Source organism: Betta splendens, chromosome 15 (genome assembly GCF_900634795.4).
Source record: "Betta splendens chromosome 15, fBetSpl5.4, whole genome shotgun sequence".
NCBI lineage: Eukaryota > Metazoa > Chordata > Actinopteri > Anabantiformes > Osphronemidae > Betta > Betta splendens.
This window is the reverse complement of record NC_040895.2, coordinates 5,369,221-5,388,356: the sequence shown is the minus strand read 5'-3', so window position 1 is coordinate 5,388,356 and position 19,136 is coordinate 5,369,221. Positions and strand designations below refer to the sequence as shown.

At 44.1% G+C, this 19,136-nt stretch overlaps 3 protein-coding genes across 3 annotated transcripts; 2 read left to right on the top strand and 1 right to left on the bottom strand.

The window, feature by feature from the left end:
- Positions 1 to 1,289: 1,289 nt before the first annotated feature.
- Positions 1,290 to 8,027, top strand: LOC114842174 (L-threonine ammonia-lyase). Its single transcript, XM_029127751.3, has 11 exons — positions 1,290 to 1,572; positions 3,919 to 4,246; positions 4,340 to 4,456; positions 4,594 to 4,835; positions 5,520 to 5,685; positions 5,774 to 5,873; positions 6,012 to 6,087; positions 6,285 to 6,410; positions 6,585 to 6,752; positions 6,848 to 6,905; positions 7,496 to 8,027. Exons 1-11 carry the CDS (start codon positions 1,457 to 1,459, stop codon positions 7,592 to 7,594), a joined length of 1,596 nt encoding a protein of 531 aa, XP_028983584.1. The 5' UTR covers positions 1,290 to 1,456; the 3' UTR covers positions 7,595 to 8,027.
- A 540-nt stretch (positions 8,028 to 8,567) lies between these two features.
- On the bottom strand, positions 8,568 to 11,586 carry tmem254 (transmembrane protein 254). The gene is made up of 4 exons (XM_029127750.3): positions 11,430 to 11,586; positions 10,048 to 10,151; positions 9,384 to 9,443; positions 8,568 to 9,267 (listed from the first exon to the last, which is right to left on the bottom strand). The coding sequence occupies exons 1-4, from the start codon at positions 11,547 to 11,549 to the stop codon at positions 9,147 to 9,149; spliced, it is 405 nt and encodes a 134-aa protein (XP_028983583.1). The 5' UTR covers positions 11,550 to 11,586; the 3' UTR covers positions 8,568 to 9,146.
- A 2,257-nt stretch (positions 11,587 to 13,843) lies between these two features.
- Positions 13,844 to 16,275, top strand: LOC114841864 (homeobox protein prophet of Pit-1-like). The gene is made up of 3 exons (XM_041074071.1): positions 13,844 to 13,870; positions 14,408 to 14,605; positions 15,093 to 16,275. The coding sequence occupies exons 1-3, from the start codon at positions 13,844 to 13,846 to the stop codon at positions 15,825 to 15,827; spliced, it is 960 nt and encodes a 319-aa protein (XP_040930005.1). The 3' UTR covers positions 15,828 to 16,275.
- Positions 16,276 to 19,136: the final 2,861 nt, after the last annotated feature.

Here is a 19,136-nt window from a genome sequence, read left to right as displayed (position 1 = left end):
CAGTCCTTCCCTCTGCTGCACGGCTCCACTGTGTGTCTGTTTGTGTTGCTCTGCCGCTCGCTCCCATGACCCGACGTCCTGGCAGGCGTGGACGGACGAAAGGAGACGCCGGCTGTCGTGACTCCGTCCCGGCCTCCGGGCGCCCTCGCTCGGCCCCGAGGAGGGGGGTGGAGGAGGGGGGGTCCCGGCCCGGTCCCTGGCACACGCCACGGCCTTCCTGTCACTTTTTAAGGAGCTAAATCCAATCTGTGTGTGTGTGTGTGTGTGTGTGTGTGTGTGTGTGTGTGTGTGTGTGTGTGTGTGTGTGTGTGTGTGTGTGTGTGTCTGGGACTCCACCGCTCCGTTCCAGAAACAAAGCTCCTCTGATATTAAGACGAGTCATTAGGCGACCTCTGCTTTCCCGACTGTGTCCTAATCCTATTGTGGATTTGCAGTACTTACAGAAAGTGTCAACAGCTTATTCAACGTATGATCCGAGCCTGCTAGACAGAACCACTGGATGCAGTGGACTCATCTCACAGGAGAGGACACGTGTACCTGTTCAAGGCTGACTTTTCATTAGTCATTCGTCAGCTGTCTGGTTTGCTGTCATATACTTGTTATTGTTTTCCACATTCTACTGTGTTGATGTTTTCTGTTCTGGTTCCAGTCGAGCGCCATCCAATAAACAGTCATTTCTGTGTTGCCTGTGTTCCCACAATCCTCGGGATAAACTTAATAAACAGCCACAAATATCTATAAACAGCGGACGAGGGACTCTGGCGTCTCTGGCTGTCGCTCCTCGCTTCACGCTCCAGGGCCACGCTGGACATTCGATCTGAGCTCAGGAGGATGTGGATTCTGTCGGCAGCAGCCCATTGATCTTTTCTCCTCTTTCCGCTGTCTGGCTGCCACCGTGTCTCTGTCTACAGATTACACGCACTGATGTGTGATGTGATGTGGACAAAAAAAAATGTCACAGGGAACATTTTCGAGGCAGAGTGACACTGGATCCAGACCTGAGCGTGTCACAAACCCGCTGCTCTGTTCTCTGACTCCCACAATCCTTCATTTCTTAACCTCCATCCACAGCCGTCCCCTTCTTGGGGCTGAGCCTCCAGATCACTGCTCCCTAGATAAGTCCTAAGTCTGCATCTATCTCCTTAGACCGTCTGATTAGCACCGCGTCACCGAGAGGGGAAGTAATTCTGGTCTGGGCCCGGAATAGAGCCGTGGGCGGGGCCGGGTCAGTGGATGGAGGCTCCACGGCCGCGGGGCATGTGTCTCGGGGTAATCCCTTCTTAAATAGCCCCATGCGAGGGAACGTGGGAGGGAGCTGAGGCCGGGGACGTGTCACCGCGGGAGCGACACCGCTCAGTGTCCTTCTGTCCCTCGGACACACGCAGCGCCTGCCGGAGAGGGATCTGGACACGGAACGTTGCCGACTGGACTCGAGCGGGACCGCACGTCGGGCAGGATGAACTTTGCCGCCCAGTTGTTCTACTCCAGCTACCTGAGCGAGCGACTGGAGCGATTGTACTCACCCAGGCCTGCTCTCAGAGACCGCGAGGAGAATGACCCCTTCTGGCAGAGGTGGGAAATTACCAACACGTAGCCCCCCTGGACCCCTGCAGACCCCTCCCCCACCCAGTCAGTCCCATTTGGTTAGTTGCACCCCTCCCTCGCCTTTAAAAAGTACCTGCTGAGACATGCATCACAGAACCTCGACTGAATCAACCAATTATTTCCAAATTCACATTCTGCTGCATCCTTTAATGCAAGCTTTTACATCCCATCCCCTCAACTGTCCTATAGAGATATTCTTCTCCTCATCCTTCTCCATCTTCCTCTTCATTTTCTTCTCTGCCTCCAACGTATTTACTTTGTAATATTTTAATGAGTATTTGCTGTATGTATGGCTGCTTAGAGCACGGCAGAGCACTAGCTGTATAATAGCTGCATATCAGAGTTTCAGTGATGAAAACATGCAGAACTGCAAGTTCCAGGATGCAGCTACGGGGCTCATTCAGTCCTGCAGGAACAGTTTCATGGTTCCAGATGAATATTTCTCCAGAAGCCTTGATCAGGCAATGATGAAAGCCTTTACTTTTTGCTTTGTTCTCACATTAGTGTGTTGTACAATGCTACATTCGCCATCTCCTCCATCTCATCATCATCTCCCGCTTTTTGGGCCTCGTTGCTTTCGCTTTGATGTCGATTTTCCGGCCGTATCTTGGGCACGGCCTCGGAAGAGCTCAGTGTGCACCTGAATAATGGACTGAAAGTGACTGACAAGCAGGGCAGAGGGCAGTAATGGGCCCAGGGGAGGAGGTGAAAGGTTGCAGTGTGGTTTATGGCCAATCATTGCCTATAAATAGACTGGGTCCTCTGCAGAGTACTGCAAGGCTGGATCCAGATGCTTGTTCGGGAAGGTTGCGCCCCCTGGTGGCAGGCTGACGTCATGTTGTAATATGTGCTGTCACAGCTTTCGCCAATAACTGCATGTGACTGTGAGCCGTCACATCTAAACACACGCTCCAGAACCTTATTCAAAGTTTTCAACAAAGCCGTTAAGGTTTGTGATCCACTTTAGTGGTTAATCTGCGACGGGTGTAATCTCATTATTGTGTTTCTACTGTGTAAAGGGGCTCGTGATTAATTATGTGGTTAGTGAGACCAACGAGCCGGAGATTTAATTCAGTTTTGTGCGATGTCATTTATTAAGCAAAACTAGAGTCGGTGGAATTGGAAAGAAATTGAACTATTTATAAGCAAGTGGTGCTGCTGTCCGTTTAATAAGTAGTTTTAAATCACATTGTCCTGCCTTTGGGTCTAAATTGCTGCTTTTCTCCTTCTGTGTGTCCTAAAGAAGAAGAGCTGAGCAATTCAATAAAATACACGTTTAATTTATAGATTTAATTTGTCACAATGAGTGAAACCTGAGTTGGTCCTATACTGTCTGTATGTGTACGTTCCAACAAGCGCAATGATTTTCCTCTGCGTTAAAACATGTAAAATTCAAATTCACATTTCTATAATGAGCCCGGTGGGATGTGTAGTGATGTGTGGGTGTCCAGTTATATGACAGCGCATTATTCCAAGCCTGGGCTCTATGTTAATGCATATTTCCCCATAGTTTTATATATCGATGACACTTAATCAAGACCTGTCAATGTCATCCTCATGAAGAAACTCAGAGTCTCCTCTTGTTCTCTTCAACTTCTTTCCATTTTATTGTGCCTTTCGCTGAAAATGTCATTATATCCTAGACTTAAAGAGCTAAAAGCTCAGTCTCTCTAAATGAAATCTCTGAAACCTTCCTCTGTTTACCAACCTCATTAAAAAACGTTGAGTAATTGTGTTAAGGATTTAGTTTGAATGGATCAAAAGTATTTTCTTTAATCAATATAACAAACTGTAGTAGCTCATGATGAATCATGTCAGTGCTCACCAATAGCGGGGATTTGCATCTACTACTGATTCCATTACACTGGAAATTCCGGCTGTTTGACATAAGACATTAAAACAGAAAAATAATACTGTTAGCTAACATTATTACATTTTGCCCTCAAGGTTGTAAGAACCTAAATCATTGCACATCAGCAGTAATGTATAACTGCAGAGTGCCGTTAAAAGCCTTGTTGTGTTCTCTGTTTCCAGCTAACATACAACATAAACATCATATTAGGCCAAGTGAAACCTATTCCATTCACATTTCTGACACATTTCTGCAAGTCATTAGCACTGCAGCAGAGTTATGAGATAATATAACATATGAACCTGTCCAAGGACCCACTGGGATGGGCTCCAGCACCACCTTGACCTGTAGTTAGGTCCTACTGGAAGCATTTGTACCAGACTAAAGCGCTGGTTGTGATTCTTACTAGTATACGCTAACTAATATTACACATAACATCTCCCCGTTGCCATGGTTTCCAGAGAGGAACTGCATCTGGGCCCCAGACAGCCAGGAGGTTGCAGCAAACCAGGTCCCGTCAGTAACGGCACCATGGGACGCAGACCAACTCTCATCGAACCCGAGCGACTCAAAGACTTCGGAGAGGAAGAACTCCTCAATGGGGACGTGAAGGTCCACGACACCAAAGTGGTGGGAGGTCCCGAGATCATGCTTATGGACCCACCCAAGACCAGAAGAGTGAGCGAGTTCAGGATCATCCCGAGACCTCAAGCTCAGTACCTGCGCTTCGAGGACATCAGCGCCGCGGCCTTCAGGATCCACTCAGGAGTACAGAAGACGCCCTGCACGGTACAGCAGCATAGTGTAACACGTAGAATAGAACATAAAGTACACACAGTGGAACAATGAGCCAGCTTCAGGTTATTGTGTGTGTGCGTGCAGTACTCCAGACTTTCCAAGCAGTACGGCATGGAGATCTACCTGAAGAAAGAGCAGCTGCACTACACAGGCTCAGTGAAAGAGAGGGGGGCGTTGTACCTGCTCACCTCCCTCACACAGGTAACACAGGAAATGAATTCTCCGACTGGTGCTAGGATAATGTGGTGTGAATTATTCAACACTATCTAGCGATTGCTCTCATACATGTACGTTCCATGCCCTCGATATCGATACAAAGCCTGCTCCCGCTCCTCCAGGAGCAGCAGCGGAAGGGCGTGATCGTGGCCACTGACTGTAACTTCTCCATGGCCGTGGCTCATCACGCCGTGGAGCTCAAGGTCCCCGTGTTCGTCATCATGCCGTCGTGCTGCTCGTCGCCCCGCCTCAGGACCTACAGGGACTACGGAGCCATGGTCATCTCCTACGGCAGCACCAGCCACGACTCGCAGAACCACGCCCGGCACCTGGCCAAAGAGAACGGATACCTCTACCTGGAAGAGTCAGTGCCTCCAGTGCTTCATAGTGCATTTCACACAAACGTCAGAGTAGGTCTGGCATCGTTTAAAGTGTCAAGTCTCAGCAGTGTCATCATAAAAGCTCGTGTTTTATATAGTAGTGTATAAACTTAATCCATATACTGTAACATGCAAGTGCCTGCCTAATAACTACTCCAATACTCCCTAATATCTACTTTAACATACTAAAGTAGAAATAATCCATGAAGTATTTTTAAAAGTACTGATATTGACAACATGAACGTGCAGAGGTAACTGTCTTTGAATGGTAATTAATACAAAATAGGGTCCAAGGTCAGCAGCTGGTCAAACTGGGGCGAACTGTAACCAGTTTATGGCCTTTCAGGTGGTTAATAATCCCAGTGGATCATAGTTTATGATCTCACTATATTAACAAACTACAACCAATGAATACATGTAGTGGAATATTAGTAAATATATATGTACAGTAACAGAAAAGCTAATGAAAACAAAACCTTTCAAATGTCTGTCTCATCTTTTACTATATACACACATTTCCCTCTCATTTCCTAACTTAGCTATAACTCCATCATCTGTTGACATCAGGAGTGAGTTGAAAAACCAGCATCAACCTTCAAGGCGCCCTGATCATCTCGACTGTCTGACTGACTTTAATTCCATCTACTCTGTTTGTTCCTGGTGTGCAGAGACGAGAGCGCAGCGTACCTGGCAGGACTGGGCACCGTGGGCATGGAGATCTATGAACAAGTGCCCAAACTGGACGCGGTGGTCGTCCCTGCGGCCGGCCAGTACGGGCTGCTGGCGGCCACGGCCGCCGCCGTCAAACACCTCGACTCACGGATCCTTGTCGTCGTGAGCTGCTCGCCGCCAATGCTTTAATTCATCAAAGGGCGTTTTGAGTCCAACGACTGAAAGGTTCTGATGGCGCTTCCTTCCACAGGGAATCGAACCGGACGGTTTCCCTCTGCTGCTGCAGTCTCTGAAGACAGACGGCCCCGTCAAGGACATGCACGGCAGCCCCAACAGGAAGCTGTACGGAGGTGAGCGACTCTGCTGGTTCCGTCGGCCGCAGGTTCGGGCCTCTGCGGAGGCCGCGGATGCGTCGTCTGCACGCGCGCGTTCTGTCACTGTCAAAGAGTTCAGGACCTCAACGTGCCGCTCTTCCTCTCTGCTCTCAGATCTCATGGCGCGTTCTCTCGGTGTTAACACCTTCCAGCTGGCGAAGAAACTAGTGGATAAAGTCATCACTGTCAGGTGCCGCAGCACATTCACACTGACTCACACGTTACATCATGACGTGGAAAAGATTAATCCAGTGTGTTAAAACAGATTTAATCGCTCTTTATATTTTCCTTGTGACTGTTTTCATTTTTTTTAATTGTGTTTTTTTGTAAGTGTTTGAATTATGATTTAATAACTGACATGTGTTCTTTTTGGCACCTTCCTCACAGTGAGGAGGACTCTCTGGTAGCCATGCTCCGGTTTCAGGAGTTTGAGCGCTCCACTGTGGATACGGAGGGAGCCATGGGACTGGCTGCCATCCTGGCCGGACAGCTCCCAGAGCTGAGGGGGAAAAAGTGGGTCAGACGTGTAAAAAAAACGCTCCTCTCTGAACCTCGTGCAACTCTCTTGTGAATAATTGCCTGGTTGAGGCTGAAGCTGCGCAGCGCTGTCAGCAGAGCGAATCCGTCTGGCTGCACTTGAAACAAGGCTCCGTCTCTGTGATGCCTCCGTGTGTCGTTTTGCTGCAGGGTCGCCGTGGTGGTGAGCAGCGCTAACATGGAGCTGGAGCTGGTGAGGCAGTGCATGGACCGGGCTCTGGTCCTGGACGACCGGGTCAGCAAGTTCTCCGTGAAGCTGGGAGAATGGCCTGGAGACATGGCCAAGCTGCTGGACATCCTGTCCAGAGAGGACGTCAGGTACGGACGCGTTTCACTCCGCTGCGACGCGCTAAGGTCCAATCTGTCTATTCAGCCATAGATTTAATTCCCTGCTCTCGTCTTCTTCCTCCCAGGCTGTTGGATGTCTGCCACCGGAGACACGGCGATAAGTCAGACCTCTTCAAAGCAAAGGTAGGCGACTAATCTCTCCCTGTGCCTCGTTCTCTTCCCTCCTCCTCCATCCATTCATCTACTTCTTCATGGCCGTGCACTCTTGGCTTGGAGTTGTCAGCGAGTTGGCGGGACTTAGAGGGCCCGAAATACTACAGACACTAAATCAAGTGCTTGTTTAGATTGCATGAAGCAATGATCCTGGCTCTTTCTAACACACTAGCCTTTATGTAGATTTTTAATGATCTATGATATTATGTTAGAATGGAATTAGTCATAAATTAGGAACAGGCTACACTGTAAAAGTCCCTGACCTGTGATGGCCTGGAATTGTTAAATTATTCACTGACTCAACTCCATAAATGAACAACTGTGTGTTTGGTTTATTGACGCGGACTTTTCTTGGTTCGATGGTTTGCTTCATTCCAACTCGTTAATAAACCTAATGAAACCGTTGGAAACCAGTGGAACTGTCTAGTCTGTCTAGAGGTGCTTTGTGATCAACTGAGAACACACTCGCTGCCCTCATTCATCTGCGGTGTGTGGAAGAAAATAAGAAAAGAAAGTATCCTATAGAGTGTGTGTGTGTGTGTGTGTGTGTGTGTTGACAGGTGGAGTGTGTGGTGGAAACCAGGGACAGGACGCAGAGCGCTCAGCTGCGCAGGATGCTGAGCGAGCGGTACCCTACGATATGCTGGCTGGACCGGTGATCACAACGACGAAGTAAAAACAATCTATCTTCAATAGACGAAGAAAGGGGAAATAAAGTGAAGCGTGAGCTGATTCGCAAACAAATGCTGTAACATGCACTAACATACACACATTAATACACAGTGAGAACTGTGTTCAGCAAAGTTAAAACAGAAAAGCCTTGAGATTCTAGAGCAGATGTAATTCATATTACTCCTCTTATTTATGCTGCTACTGGTGATAGATTAATATATTGTAGCTGTATAATACAATTCAATGCAATGTAGATACACTAGCCTATTTTAAAATTAGTCATCAAACAATAAGGTATATTTTCAAAGCATATGTTTTTTGAACTGTTGTGTATATATCTGTCTTTATTTCTACTGTCCCAGGTGGTAGTGTCAGTGCCAGTGAAAATGCTCTCTGATTAAACACATACAAGCTCAGTGACCTGACTCCTCTGTTTTTTCTATTGCTGTATAAACAAATACACCTACTGGCGTCTTTATGGAGAATCTGAACCTGTGACACAAGACGTGAAAGTAAGTCCATTCTACGCCCTCCTTCACTGATTAAAGGCTGGAACCAGCCCCGGTGGCGACTGCTCTGTTTAAGTCTGGCTAATGCTCTTACATTCGTAAGCAGAGGACATTGTGACCTGTGCCAACTGCTTCAGCCTCATTCAGGCGTATTCCCTGTTTAGGGGTATGACACAAACACCTTCTTCTGCAGGAAGGGTCCCATTAAACTATAAAGAAACCGAAAGTCAAGTCACAAACTTTAAGAGATGTTTAACATAGCTGCAATAACGACTGTATGCTTTTATCAAATTAGTAAATACTCAGCTTTTTTCCCAACCTACCACCAATAAATAATATTGTGGTGTGGATGTGTAAGTATCAGTCAATTTTAGCAGTTATCACTACAGCAGGTTTCAGAGAATTATTAGACTTCAAATGAACAAAAAGCTGCAGCAAAACATAGTAATAGTGCAGTTTGAGTCACTTTATTCTGCAGTGTTAATATTTAAAACTTTGTTTAGTCTGCACAGTAGAAACTCAAGCTCAGTGTGAGAAAGGCAAATGTGAATTTAAAACACGCATCCAGTCGCTCTCTTTATTTTTATCCCGATGGCAGAGCACCATCTGCAGCCAACCTGTCTGACATTATGTTCATCGCAGCAAGTGGGAAAATATTCCTGCTGCCTCCATCCAGGCTGAATGTAAACATCATGAGAGCTGGTACGATTCTTTGTGTATTGCACTAAATTATCAGCTCAGGCTCATGAGTAAAACTAATACTTAAGCAATTGGTGTTAATATTATCATCACATTATATTTCTGTTATTATAGCATATAAAATCTATGGAATGATAGAGTTAATCACAGTTTCGTGTGAAAAATTAAAGTATACACTTCAATACCGTTTTTTTAAGCAGCTACGTAGGAAAAAGGCTCAAGCCTATTGCTTCACACCTGAGTGGGAATTCAAGCCACATAGGAGAAAGAAGAGGCACCGGGAATGGAGATTTTAAAGTCAGTCATGCGCTGTTGTCTTCCACTGCTGGTTTCAGTGGTGTTTGCGACGCTCTGGGTTGTACTTGAGGAGCAGGCCAAGGGAGGCGAAGCCAAACAGAAGGGTCTGGACGAACCACAGGTAGCGAGTGGCCGTGTTGTTGATGCCTTTGTTACTGCAGGAACATAGAATAAATATTTTACATTTTTTTTTATTAAGGAGACCCAATAGTGCAGGATTATAAATATTTGCCTGCAGCACCACCTAGCGGACACTAGGACATTTTCTTACCTGCACATTTTTAATGCAATGAAGGCTTCAAAGGCATGAACAGCCCAGGCTGCCAGCCACCTGTAACAAAGAGACACATGTTCAACAACCAATATTAGGTCAAAACATCTCTACACTTTAAACACTGGCGTTGTTTATTTGCATGGTGAAGCTAGGACCTTTGTTTTTGTTTTGCACGATGTAATTAAAATTGACACCCAGCGGCTGGTTGATCCAAGAATATTTCATTAACAGCAGTCATGAGACAGCCTATAGAAGCCTTTACAACAGCCAAGTCATCAACGGTTTCTTCTTTTGTATTCATCCTTTCAGTTTAGAGAACACTCTGGCTTGGTGGCTCCACTCAGTGTCACATGACTTGAACAATAACAGATGATGTCACCCATTGCTGGGTTTCCAATTACTACATCAGTCACGTGACTTTAATGACTCATTAAAGTAGCGGTGCTGCTAACGATCTGTCAATAGGGCAAAACATGCATCAACATCAATCAAACTGTGGATTTCTGTACTTCAACCAGTTGAAGTTTTTACATTGTAGTATACATTGTAGTATACAAATAGTGAAATGTGGCGATTCTTACTATAACTCACTACATGTTCTTACTCAGCACTTTAACACTTGCACCTTGGATGCTTGCAGGAGAATTGCCTTATCACTTACCCTTTGTACATAATGTCACCATGGTTCTCCACAAGGTAGCTACAGAAGGTGCCAAATGCACCAAGTTGGCCAAATGGGATCTTCTCAGGCATAAACACTGTGCACTGCAAAACACAAATAGTGATATAGCAACCATGTTAACTGGGCACACAATTCACACGATACGGCTGACCATATGCAGCTGGTTCTATTTAAACTGCAATGTGCAAGAGTAGTTAACATGCTCTGAGGAAACTGGTTATCAATTAGTTCTAGTTCAGATGATATCCACACACTGTGAACTGTGAATTGTATCATGAGGTTTTCTTTTAGTGGAACATCAATGGTAATAGTGTCTCAACAGTGTGACCACTGACATTTAATTTGACACAGCTCTGGAGGATGAATGATTGTGTCACATGTTTCTGTATCTTAAATGCTGAAATGACAAACAATATTGAGATATTAAGATAATTTGATTTAGTAAAAAATATGAATCGGTTACTCATTTATTCACTGTTTTTTACCAAAACAAGAAGTGCACACAGAGTAAGAACAGGACGTGACCAGCCATCAGTATAAATGACACAGTGCAGCATTGTGTTGTCTTTTGTCTGCTACTAGTCCACCTGTAACATGTCAGGTATCTGTGTATGTGGTGCACAAAGGCTATTGTCGTTAAATCCCAACAGCTGCAGTTCAATTATGATGTCAGTGTCAAACATACAATACACCCGAACATTTCCATAAAAGTTGTTATAGAAAAATCCGTTACTGCAGATGTACTTGTTGGTGCCTTTTATGCTGTACCTTGAGTCTGTGGCACATTTATGTCACCTCAGGAATAAAGACTGTTATGAATATTCTATTTTATGCTGTATAATCGAAATATTTTACTGAGCAAATACTGAGTTAGAATGAAACCTCACAAAATTATAACATGCTCCTGTCTTGTGTAGGAGAATGAAGTTTGGCATGTTTGCTCTTACAAAACAAACATTAGCTGCACTTAGCTCGTCCTGTGGATGGATGGTTAACGTATCCAGTGGACTTTGCACAAAAGGACTAAATAAATGCTGATAAGATTAGCTATCAATTAAACTGTGACTTGACAATGACTTCGGAGGCAGACACGACGACTCTCTTCTCCACAATTATCAACTGTTCAAAGTTATTGCACACAAAATGTCTACTCCGAATTCAAAGAGATAACTATATCCTATTTTATAGTAATATTGTTAATAATAATAATAATAACAATAATAATAATAATTAGACCCGGAGGACATTTTACGAAACACCACATGTTAGCGTTCATATCACGGACGCTTTCACATAGTCGAGACAAACATCGTACTGTATTCTCCTACTTTTTTATAATACAGCCTATTTATTGGACTTACAGTGAAATATCCCATGCCGAGTGTCACAGCGACAATCCAAAACAGGCTGGTTCTTCTAAAGTAATCGCTTCCATCGCTTTTAGCCATAGCTGCTCCTGCGCTCTTCCCTGGTCCTACCATCAAATCTGACCGTGCAACAACAAGGGCGAGAGTAATGATTCCGGGAGCCCTGGGCGGAGTTTTCCAGATTTTCATTACTATTATATACATAATAAGACAGAAATAAAGGTGGAGGAAAAAGTTGAAGCAAAATTTTATTAAAATCCGTAGGTATTAGGCCCTGTTGTGTGTGAGTTTACGTTAGACATTAGCTGTAACTGAATGGACCACAGTAAATACTCTTATTTATACCAACACTGCCCTCTCGTGGCTTTTTGTTTAAAACTTTTCATAAATTGAGAACTTTTAATTGAGTAAAACCAACTAAACTATTGTAATGTAAATAGTAGCAAAAAATTAACTTTAATATAATGTGTGCCCAGTGTGACATAAAAACCTGCTTCTGGCTTTGAACAGGAGAAAAGAGCTTATTTTAATGAATTTAATGTTAACATTTTTATTAGCGTCACTACAGGACTCTTACATTTATTCTTTAACTAGTTCTGATAATTACCCTTATCTCATAAATGGTTATATAACATATGAATCAGTTTTATTCAAACAATGAAAAATACAAAAGCAAAGTTCATTTCCATTTGGCATTTGTTTTCCTTGTACAGTAGCATCACACACACAAAGAGACAATCTGGTCAGATGCATGTTTGTTGTTGTAATATGCAGTGTCAAGACAAACCTAAAGCTCCTCATGGTGATTTTGCATTAGCTGAATAACCTGTGAGCTTAATCAGTATTTGCTTATCTTTAATCACTCAATCACTGTATGTAAACTTTGGCAGGTATGTAATCTGAAGAAATGGTTTATTGATAAGAGTTCTCCCCATTTTATTCAATTATCAGACAACATTTAGAGAATAAAATACACAATGAAGGTGCATTAATGTTGGGACATTTGAATTAATTAAATTAATTGTTACAAAACACACGTTTCTGTGTCTTCCAGTTCCCACTGTTGTCCAAATGCTGCACACCATATCTGATAGGATTTGGATAAAGCATAGAGAGAGTTGGTGGGACTTACAGGAGCCGTCTCCACACATGGAGACACTAATTCTGCCAGCTGTCTAGATAAGGGTAAGGTTAGACATGATGGTAAAGAGAAGCTCTGTCTGTTGGTGCATTAGATAACACCTTTAATCTGCAGTTTTTTTAATGTACACACACACACACACACACACACACACACACACACACACACACACACACACACACACACACACACACACACACTTGCGCCGTTCGTGACCTTTGCCCTCCACTAGCTGACACATTAGCATTAGTATTTACACTCTCACAGGAAATATAGCAAGTTTATATACCCAGATTACTTCATATATACAAGGATGGTGAAATATAGAATTAAACAATCATCTATTGCTAAGACATCAAAGGGAGGTGGAGTGTTAAGGACCCACTGGGGTCTAATCATTTTTTTCTTATTAATAATGCATTTTTGAATGCATGTGTAGGGATGTCAGCAGTCTCGTATTTACAATTCACAAAAGAAGGTTCTGCCTACAATGTCTACTAGGTACTGTACATCATGGCAGGCTAAGAAATATGAATAAATCAAAACTCTTCATTAGCTCCTAACTGATATAGGCTCTGTATTTTACATTTTAGCTTCTGCCTCTGTCACGCTGGATGATGTCATGCTGCTCAGATGTGTCCTGGGCACGTTAAGCACTTTGACAAGCTGAAGATCCTGCTTTGTGGGATGAGGTAACTGTTCAATTAATCACTGAACAATTACCCACCTTAGGCTTTTCTTCCTCCTGTTAGCAGGGCTGATTTGCATATGAAAAACCAAAGAGGAGCCGCTGATTTCACCTTGTATTTGGCTTTAGGTGTGTGAGTTAAATATTAAGACTTTTAAACTACTGCTGTTTGATTAGCACCCACCAAAGCTGAATATGCTTATGCTTTGTTATTAATCAGTGAGCATACTATCAAAAAAATACAAGATTATTTTTTTAGACACATTTAATGTGTGTGCTCTATAATAGCAGTCAAATACACTATGCGTATTAATACACATTATAAAAGCATGTATTAATTCAAACAAAGCAACACAAACTCTGCACAATGTTATAAAGGTGTTAATGTTTTGGGCTTGTATATATATGCACAGAGTGATGTGTCACATAATAGCAACACAACAAAAACCATGAACAGTCACATGTCATCTTTCAGTTAAATGGTATCGATGAGCTAACGATTTGAGAAAGACCTTCTTATGTTCTCCTGTTATTATTTCTCATTGACCTTGCCACCACTTAGATGGGGATTAGGTGATAATGGGGGGGAGTGGAGGAGCCATTCAGGTCAGAGTACTACTGTTAAACACCCATCCCCAGGCCTCTGCTCAGGCTTCACTGTGGCCTTCTGGGGCTTCAGGTGATCAATATAAAAGGTACCCTCATCCAAGCAGGAGCCACATTCTGAAAGAGCTTCTCCCTGAAGGAACACTGAACTCTGCCCCTTCACAAGTCACGGTTACCTGAGCTTCATTCATCTAACTGCTGCTATGTGGAAGGAATCCAGTAATGGTAGGAGTTTAAATCTACTTTATAAAAGGGCATTACTCTTTGCAGTCATTTTTCTCTACTGGTTTTTATTTAGTCGTCTTGTGTTCAGCATTGATGATTTAGTTTGTTAGTGTCGGACATTGTTCTGTTTTGTTGTACATTGTATGTGCTAGAAATAAACACAAACTCATCTACCAACTAAGTGGTTAGAATTGAGATTTGCAGGAATTTACAAATATAGGAATGTTTCTGGAATATTATTAGGTTATTATAAGTTGTTAACCACAATATACTGTATCAGAAAATATTTTCTATAAATTTCATCTGACCCAGAACCTTGTCTCTCCTTTCACCTCAGATGTGGGCTCCAGCGGTGGCTCCTCTCGCAGCACTAGCCGCAGGAAGAGGACCAGCTTCTCCAAGGAACACGTGGAGCTCCTCCGTGCCACCTTCGAGACCGACCCGTACCCTGGCATCAGCCTCAGGGAGAGCCTGTCCCAGACCACGGGCCTGCCGGAGTCACGCATCCAGGTACGCAGCCGCTGCTTTACAGCGGGTGGCACAGCGTCTGCAGCGGGCGCGGAACAGATATAAAACTGGTGTTTTTAGAGTCAGTGAAATTGTCGGTTCCGTCCAGATTGAGATTATCTTTATTAGCTGGATTGGATACTGGAGTTGTTCTAAGATAATATGCACATGGATGCTCCACATGCAAACACGGGTGCACGGTTGTGTTGTAAGACGTTCCGCACTGTGGTCTGTTATCATCAAAAAGCCTCTGTTTTCAAATGCATCCTGCATTGAGCTGCAGATAGTGCTGTGCGGCTCTATCTGTCTAGATGACACAAGCTGTTTTTATCAGAATCTTGTTTGGGCTGACAGCTGACAGCTACTAGATTTGCTCCTCCTCTGCCCACTGGTGCATGTTTGCCTAGAAAATGATTAACAGGACAGAATGTGTTGTTTGTCATGTCCTGCTTCTGCATCTAAAGTCTCTCTCTCTCTCTGTCCTTCCCAGGTGTGGTTTCAGAACAGAAGAGCTCGCACACTGAAGTGCAAAGGAGCCAAGAAAGGCATGTGGCAGCCGGACAGCCCAGTCCACGATGCTCCAACGCCTCATCAGGCGGGCGCCATCCCTCTCCCACCGCAGGGCCCTCCATCGGCCAAAGTGAAGGAGGAGCTGGAGGAAGCCTGCTACTACAGACAATGCTCTTCAGCTTTCCCCGCTATTGAGGAGCACGATCCGTTTGGCTCTGTGTACAGGTTCCAGCAGGGACGACCAAGAGGGAACAGCTCCAGCACACCGTTGAGGGGATACTGGCCGCAGCGAGGCAGCCAACGCACCCCCGTTCAGCCACTGTGGTGCCACCCCCCCATGCGGTCACCCAACTACAGCTCCCCTTCCAACCAGGCAGCAGCCTTTATGTATGCGGGATCAACAGAGCAGCAGATGTACAACACTCCCTCAGCCTCCCACTCCGCCAGCCCAGACACGCCAGATTCGGGATACTGGGACCTTAGCTTGGACGGCAGCCCGCCACCACAAGTATCCGGTCAGTATCCACAGCTGGAGGATTCATGGAGTAGAGCTGGTGTGGAAGGATGCAGGAATGCTGGAAATCCAGGGCTGGTGCAGAGCGAGCCCCTGCCGGAGCTGTCTCTGCAGGAGATTCTGGGAGAGCTGGGTGAGGACTGGCTGGGAGGAGAAGGACTAGGGAGCCATGCTGCTGAGGAGAAAATGCCTTTCTGCTGATCGCCCACTTCACGTCCCTACAGACAATTAGAAATCACATGTATTGTTTTGATTTGAGTCAGTGGGTAGTGTCTCTGAGTTTGCCACACATATCCAGGTTTTTGCATTTATTCATCAGTTTTTTTTTTTATTTATAACTTTTATTTCTAAAATTCTGCACTTTATACAAATAAATCAGTAATAATTAAACACTGCATGGCTTTCTTCGCTTTTATAAATTTACAAATATACTTTTGCCACATTTTATGACATTGACCCAGCATTCGTTATATCATTCTGCCAAACTGGTTGCACAAATCCCTCTGGCATCCAGATGTGAGAGACTTTAAGCAAGCTGAGCTAGAAATTAGGTCAAAACTGCAACCAGCAGATGGAGCCTCTGAGGTGAGGGAGCGAAAAGCATAGGATTTTACTTTGACCTAAACATCAATATATGTCTACAAATAGATAATTCATATAGGATATAAGATATGTCTATGGATTTATGCATATGCTAATTTATGCTAACAGTTAGGGCATTCATTTAAAAAAAATCAATCCATAGTCAAGAAGCAGGGAGCCGAGGAAGATAGTAGACAGAAACGCATGTTAAAGCAACACACTGAGGCAAAGTTGAGGAACACGCAGCAGTATGTAACAGGAAACAGGTGATCAGAGAAAGAACAGCAAAAAAAGGTAAAGACAGGTTAAGAAATATAAAAGGCAGGGCATGAGTGGAAAGTTACAACTAGTGTGACAGTTTGGGAGACAATGTGACAGGGGATGAGACGAAAACGGGCCGGTGTAAGGACTGAGGGGTCCCGCTGGCTCAGGCTGAGTGGCCATTAAAGAACCTTCATCATGTCAGGTTGTACAGTATTTGTTATTCAGGCGTCTACAAAAGGTTTTTCTATTATCTTTTTCCCAGTACAATCATTCAGGCATTCTTTTAATAATCTATAATATTTTATCTTAATTAACCTATTGTGCAGGTAATGTAGTCATTGTCATAATTTTTAACGTTCATAAAAAAGCCAACTTTTAAGACTCTCCTGACCCACACTGGGTCACTAATATGCTACAAAAGGACATATTATCAGGTCTTTTTTACCATCTGCCAAAGCTCAATGAATATATTGAGCCTTTGTTTTCTTCTGACCTGGCCAAACAAATGTTTCTTCATAAAATATGCAATGGAAAAAGCCCAGGACAGTACACAGGATGTTAGGCTTAAGGCTTCAAACTGTTTGGCCCAACACTGAAATGTGCTTAAGCTGTTTATACTGTTTTTGGCCTCCTGCCTTCATCTTCAAGATGGGAGGAAGGGTGTTGTCCTTTTGTTAGTGTCTGGCTTGGGTTCCTGTCCACAGAAAAAACACACAATAGTCCGTGTCACAGGAGGGAATGAAGGTCTTCAGCCTGCTGTACTGACTAAAGATAGCCCAGCTAAGGAAATGTCGCAGACTGTCTCCATCTGACGTGTGTTGGGCAGGTGTTCACCAGCGTGAGGCTCGATAAACAAGATGCAGACAGCTGAGCGTGAAGAACACCAGCCACGCACCAAAGATGGAAAAACAATGTGATGTCAGTGAGCTGGCCACCAATAGTTAAAGTCAAAGGAAGATGACAATAATGTTAAAAAAACATATGAATAAAATTTAACGCTGCAAAAATGTTTTTATACAGTATTGAGAACTTCTTTTGATTCGACAGTGTGCAGGTTCAGTTTTCTTGCAATCACATCATTCTCACCAGCTTAGAGTTGAGAATTAGCAGGCAGCTGTTGTTAGACAAGAGGATCTGTCCACCACTTTTAAACAAAGCTAGCGACTGTAGCAGTGCTGCATGGGCCCTGGACCCCCAGCTGGACACTTGAATGCATCCAAAGGGACGCTGAGGTGCCCCTGGATACTGTATGTAGATTAAAAAAGTTGACTATGTGATAAACTATGACTATAGGATAAAATCCAGTGTGTTAAGTACAGTAGCACTTAACATTCTAGAAGTCTTTATCCGATGATGAGGCATCTTACCTTAGCTCTAATCTTAACCAAACCTCAATTCTAACCTCAGCCCTAAAATCACACCTCACCCTCAAACAGGCCTTCAAAGATGTGGGAACCAAGTACACACACACACACACACACACACACACACACACACACACACACACACACACACACACACACACACACACACACACACACATGCGCACATAGGGTCAAAACTGAAGCAGATGACTTGGTGTTTCATAATAGTGGCATCTGCAAACAATCCAATCCACAAATCCACAATTCTAAATGTGTAACGGTTGCTGTTATTTTCATTTTGAAATGGCAATGTTTGTTTGTCTTTATGGCAAAACAACGAGGTAATTATGATTTGATTTATAAAATGTGACTCATGGTTAGAATGTCAAAAGCCAGACCTACAGATGTCAGTGTTAATGGGACGTTCCCTATTGTAGATGTTGGAAAGAAACAATGCTGCTAATTAACTTACTGTAAATGATGTAGCTTGTGTTTTTCACATTATGTCCTTGTCACAGGCAGCAGTTTCTTTACACCTGCTATAAACTCACGGTGACTCCAGTGCTCGACATGTGTCGGGGCTGATAGATGACAAAGCTGGCGTCCTGCAGACCGCCTGTGACTCTGTTGTTGTCCAGGAGTCAGGTGATGACGAGGAAACACGTGATTAGGGTTGTGTGTCATGTGGACTGACATGTACCCACGTTCTCATGCAGATGCTACATCTTCCTTTCTATCTCTGCTCAGCCAAATCACTGGAGTCAATTATCATTTGCATTCCAGGCAAGTGTACACACATATTGGAAGACTCAAAGCAACATGCTGCTTCTAAAACTCCTAAAGGATCGTGTTACTCATGCTCACATACACAAGTGTTAATGAACTGGGCAGACGGGGAGGGTGAGTGATGGTCCTCAGCTGCTGGCACTTCCAGAAATGAAGCCCAGCCTTCACTAAAAATATGGCCTGTAATTTAACCAAACCCTCCCCGGGAGTCCGAGCTGACCGCACGCTCTAATTTAGGAGCTCATCTGAGAGTTTTCTGATTGCGCTGTGCCACTGTCTATCGTCTACGGTGTCACCCTCGGTCTGCAGAACGTGATTGATGCTGGTCAGTGACAGGGAGGAGTGTGTGTGTGTGTGTGTGTGTGTGTGTGTGTGTGTGTGTGTGTGTGTGTGTGTGTGTGTGTGTGTGTGTGTGTGTGTGTGTGTGTGTGTGTGTGTGTGCGCGCGCTCTATACAGTCTGGAGGATAGTGGAAAGCGGATAGGACACATGGGAATAAAGGGCTCTAGTGTTTG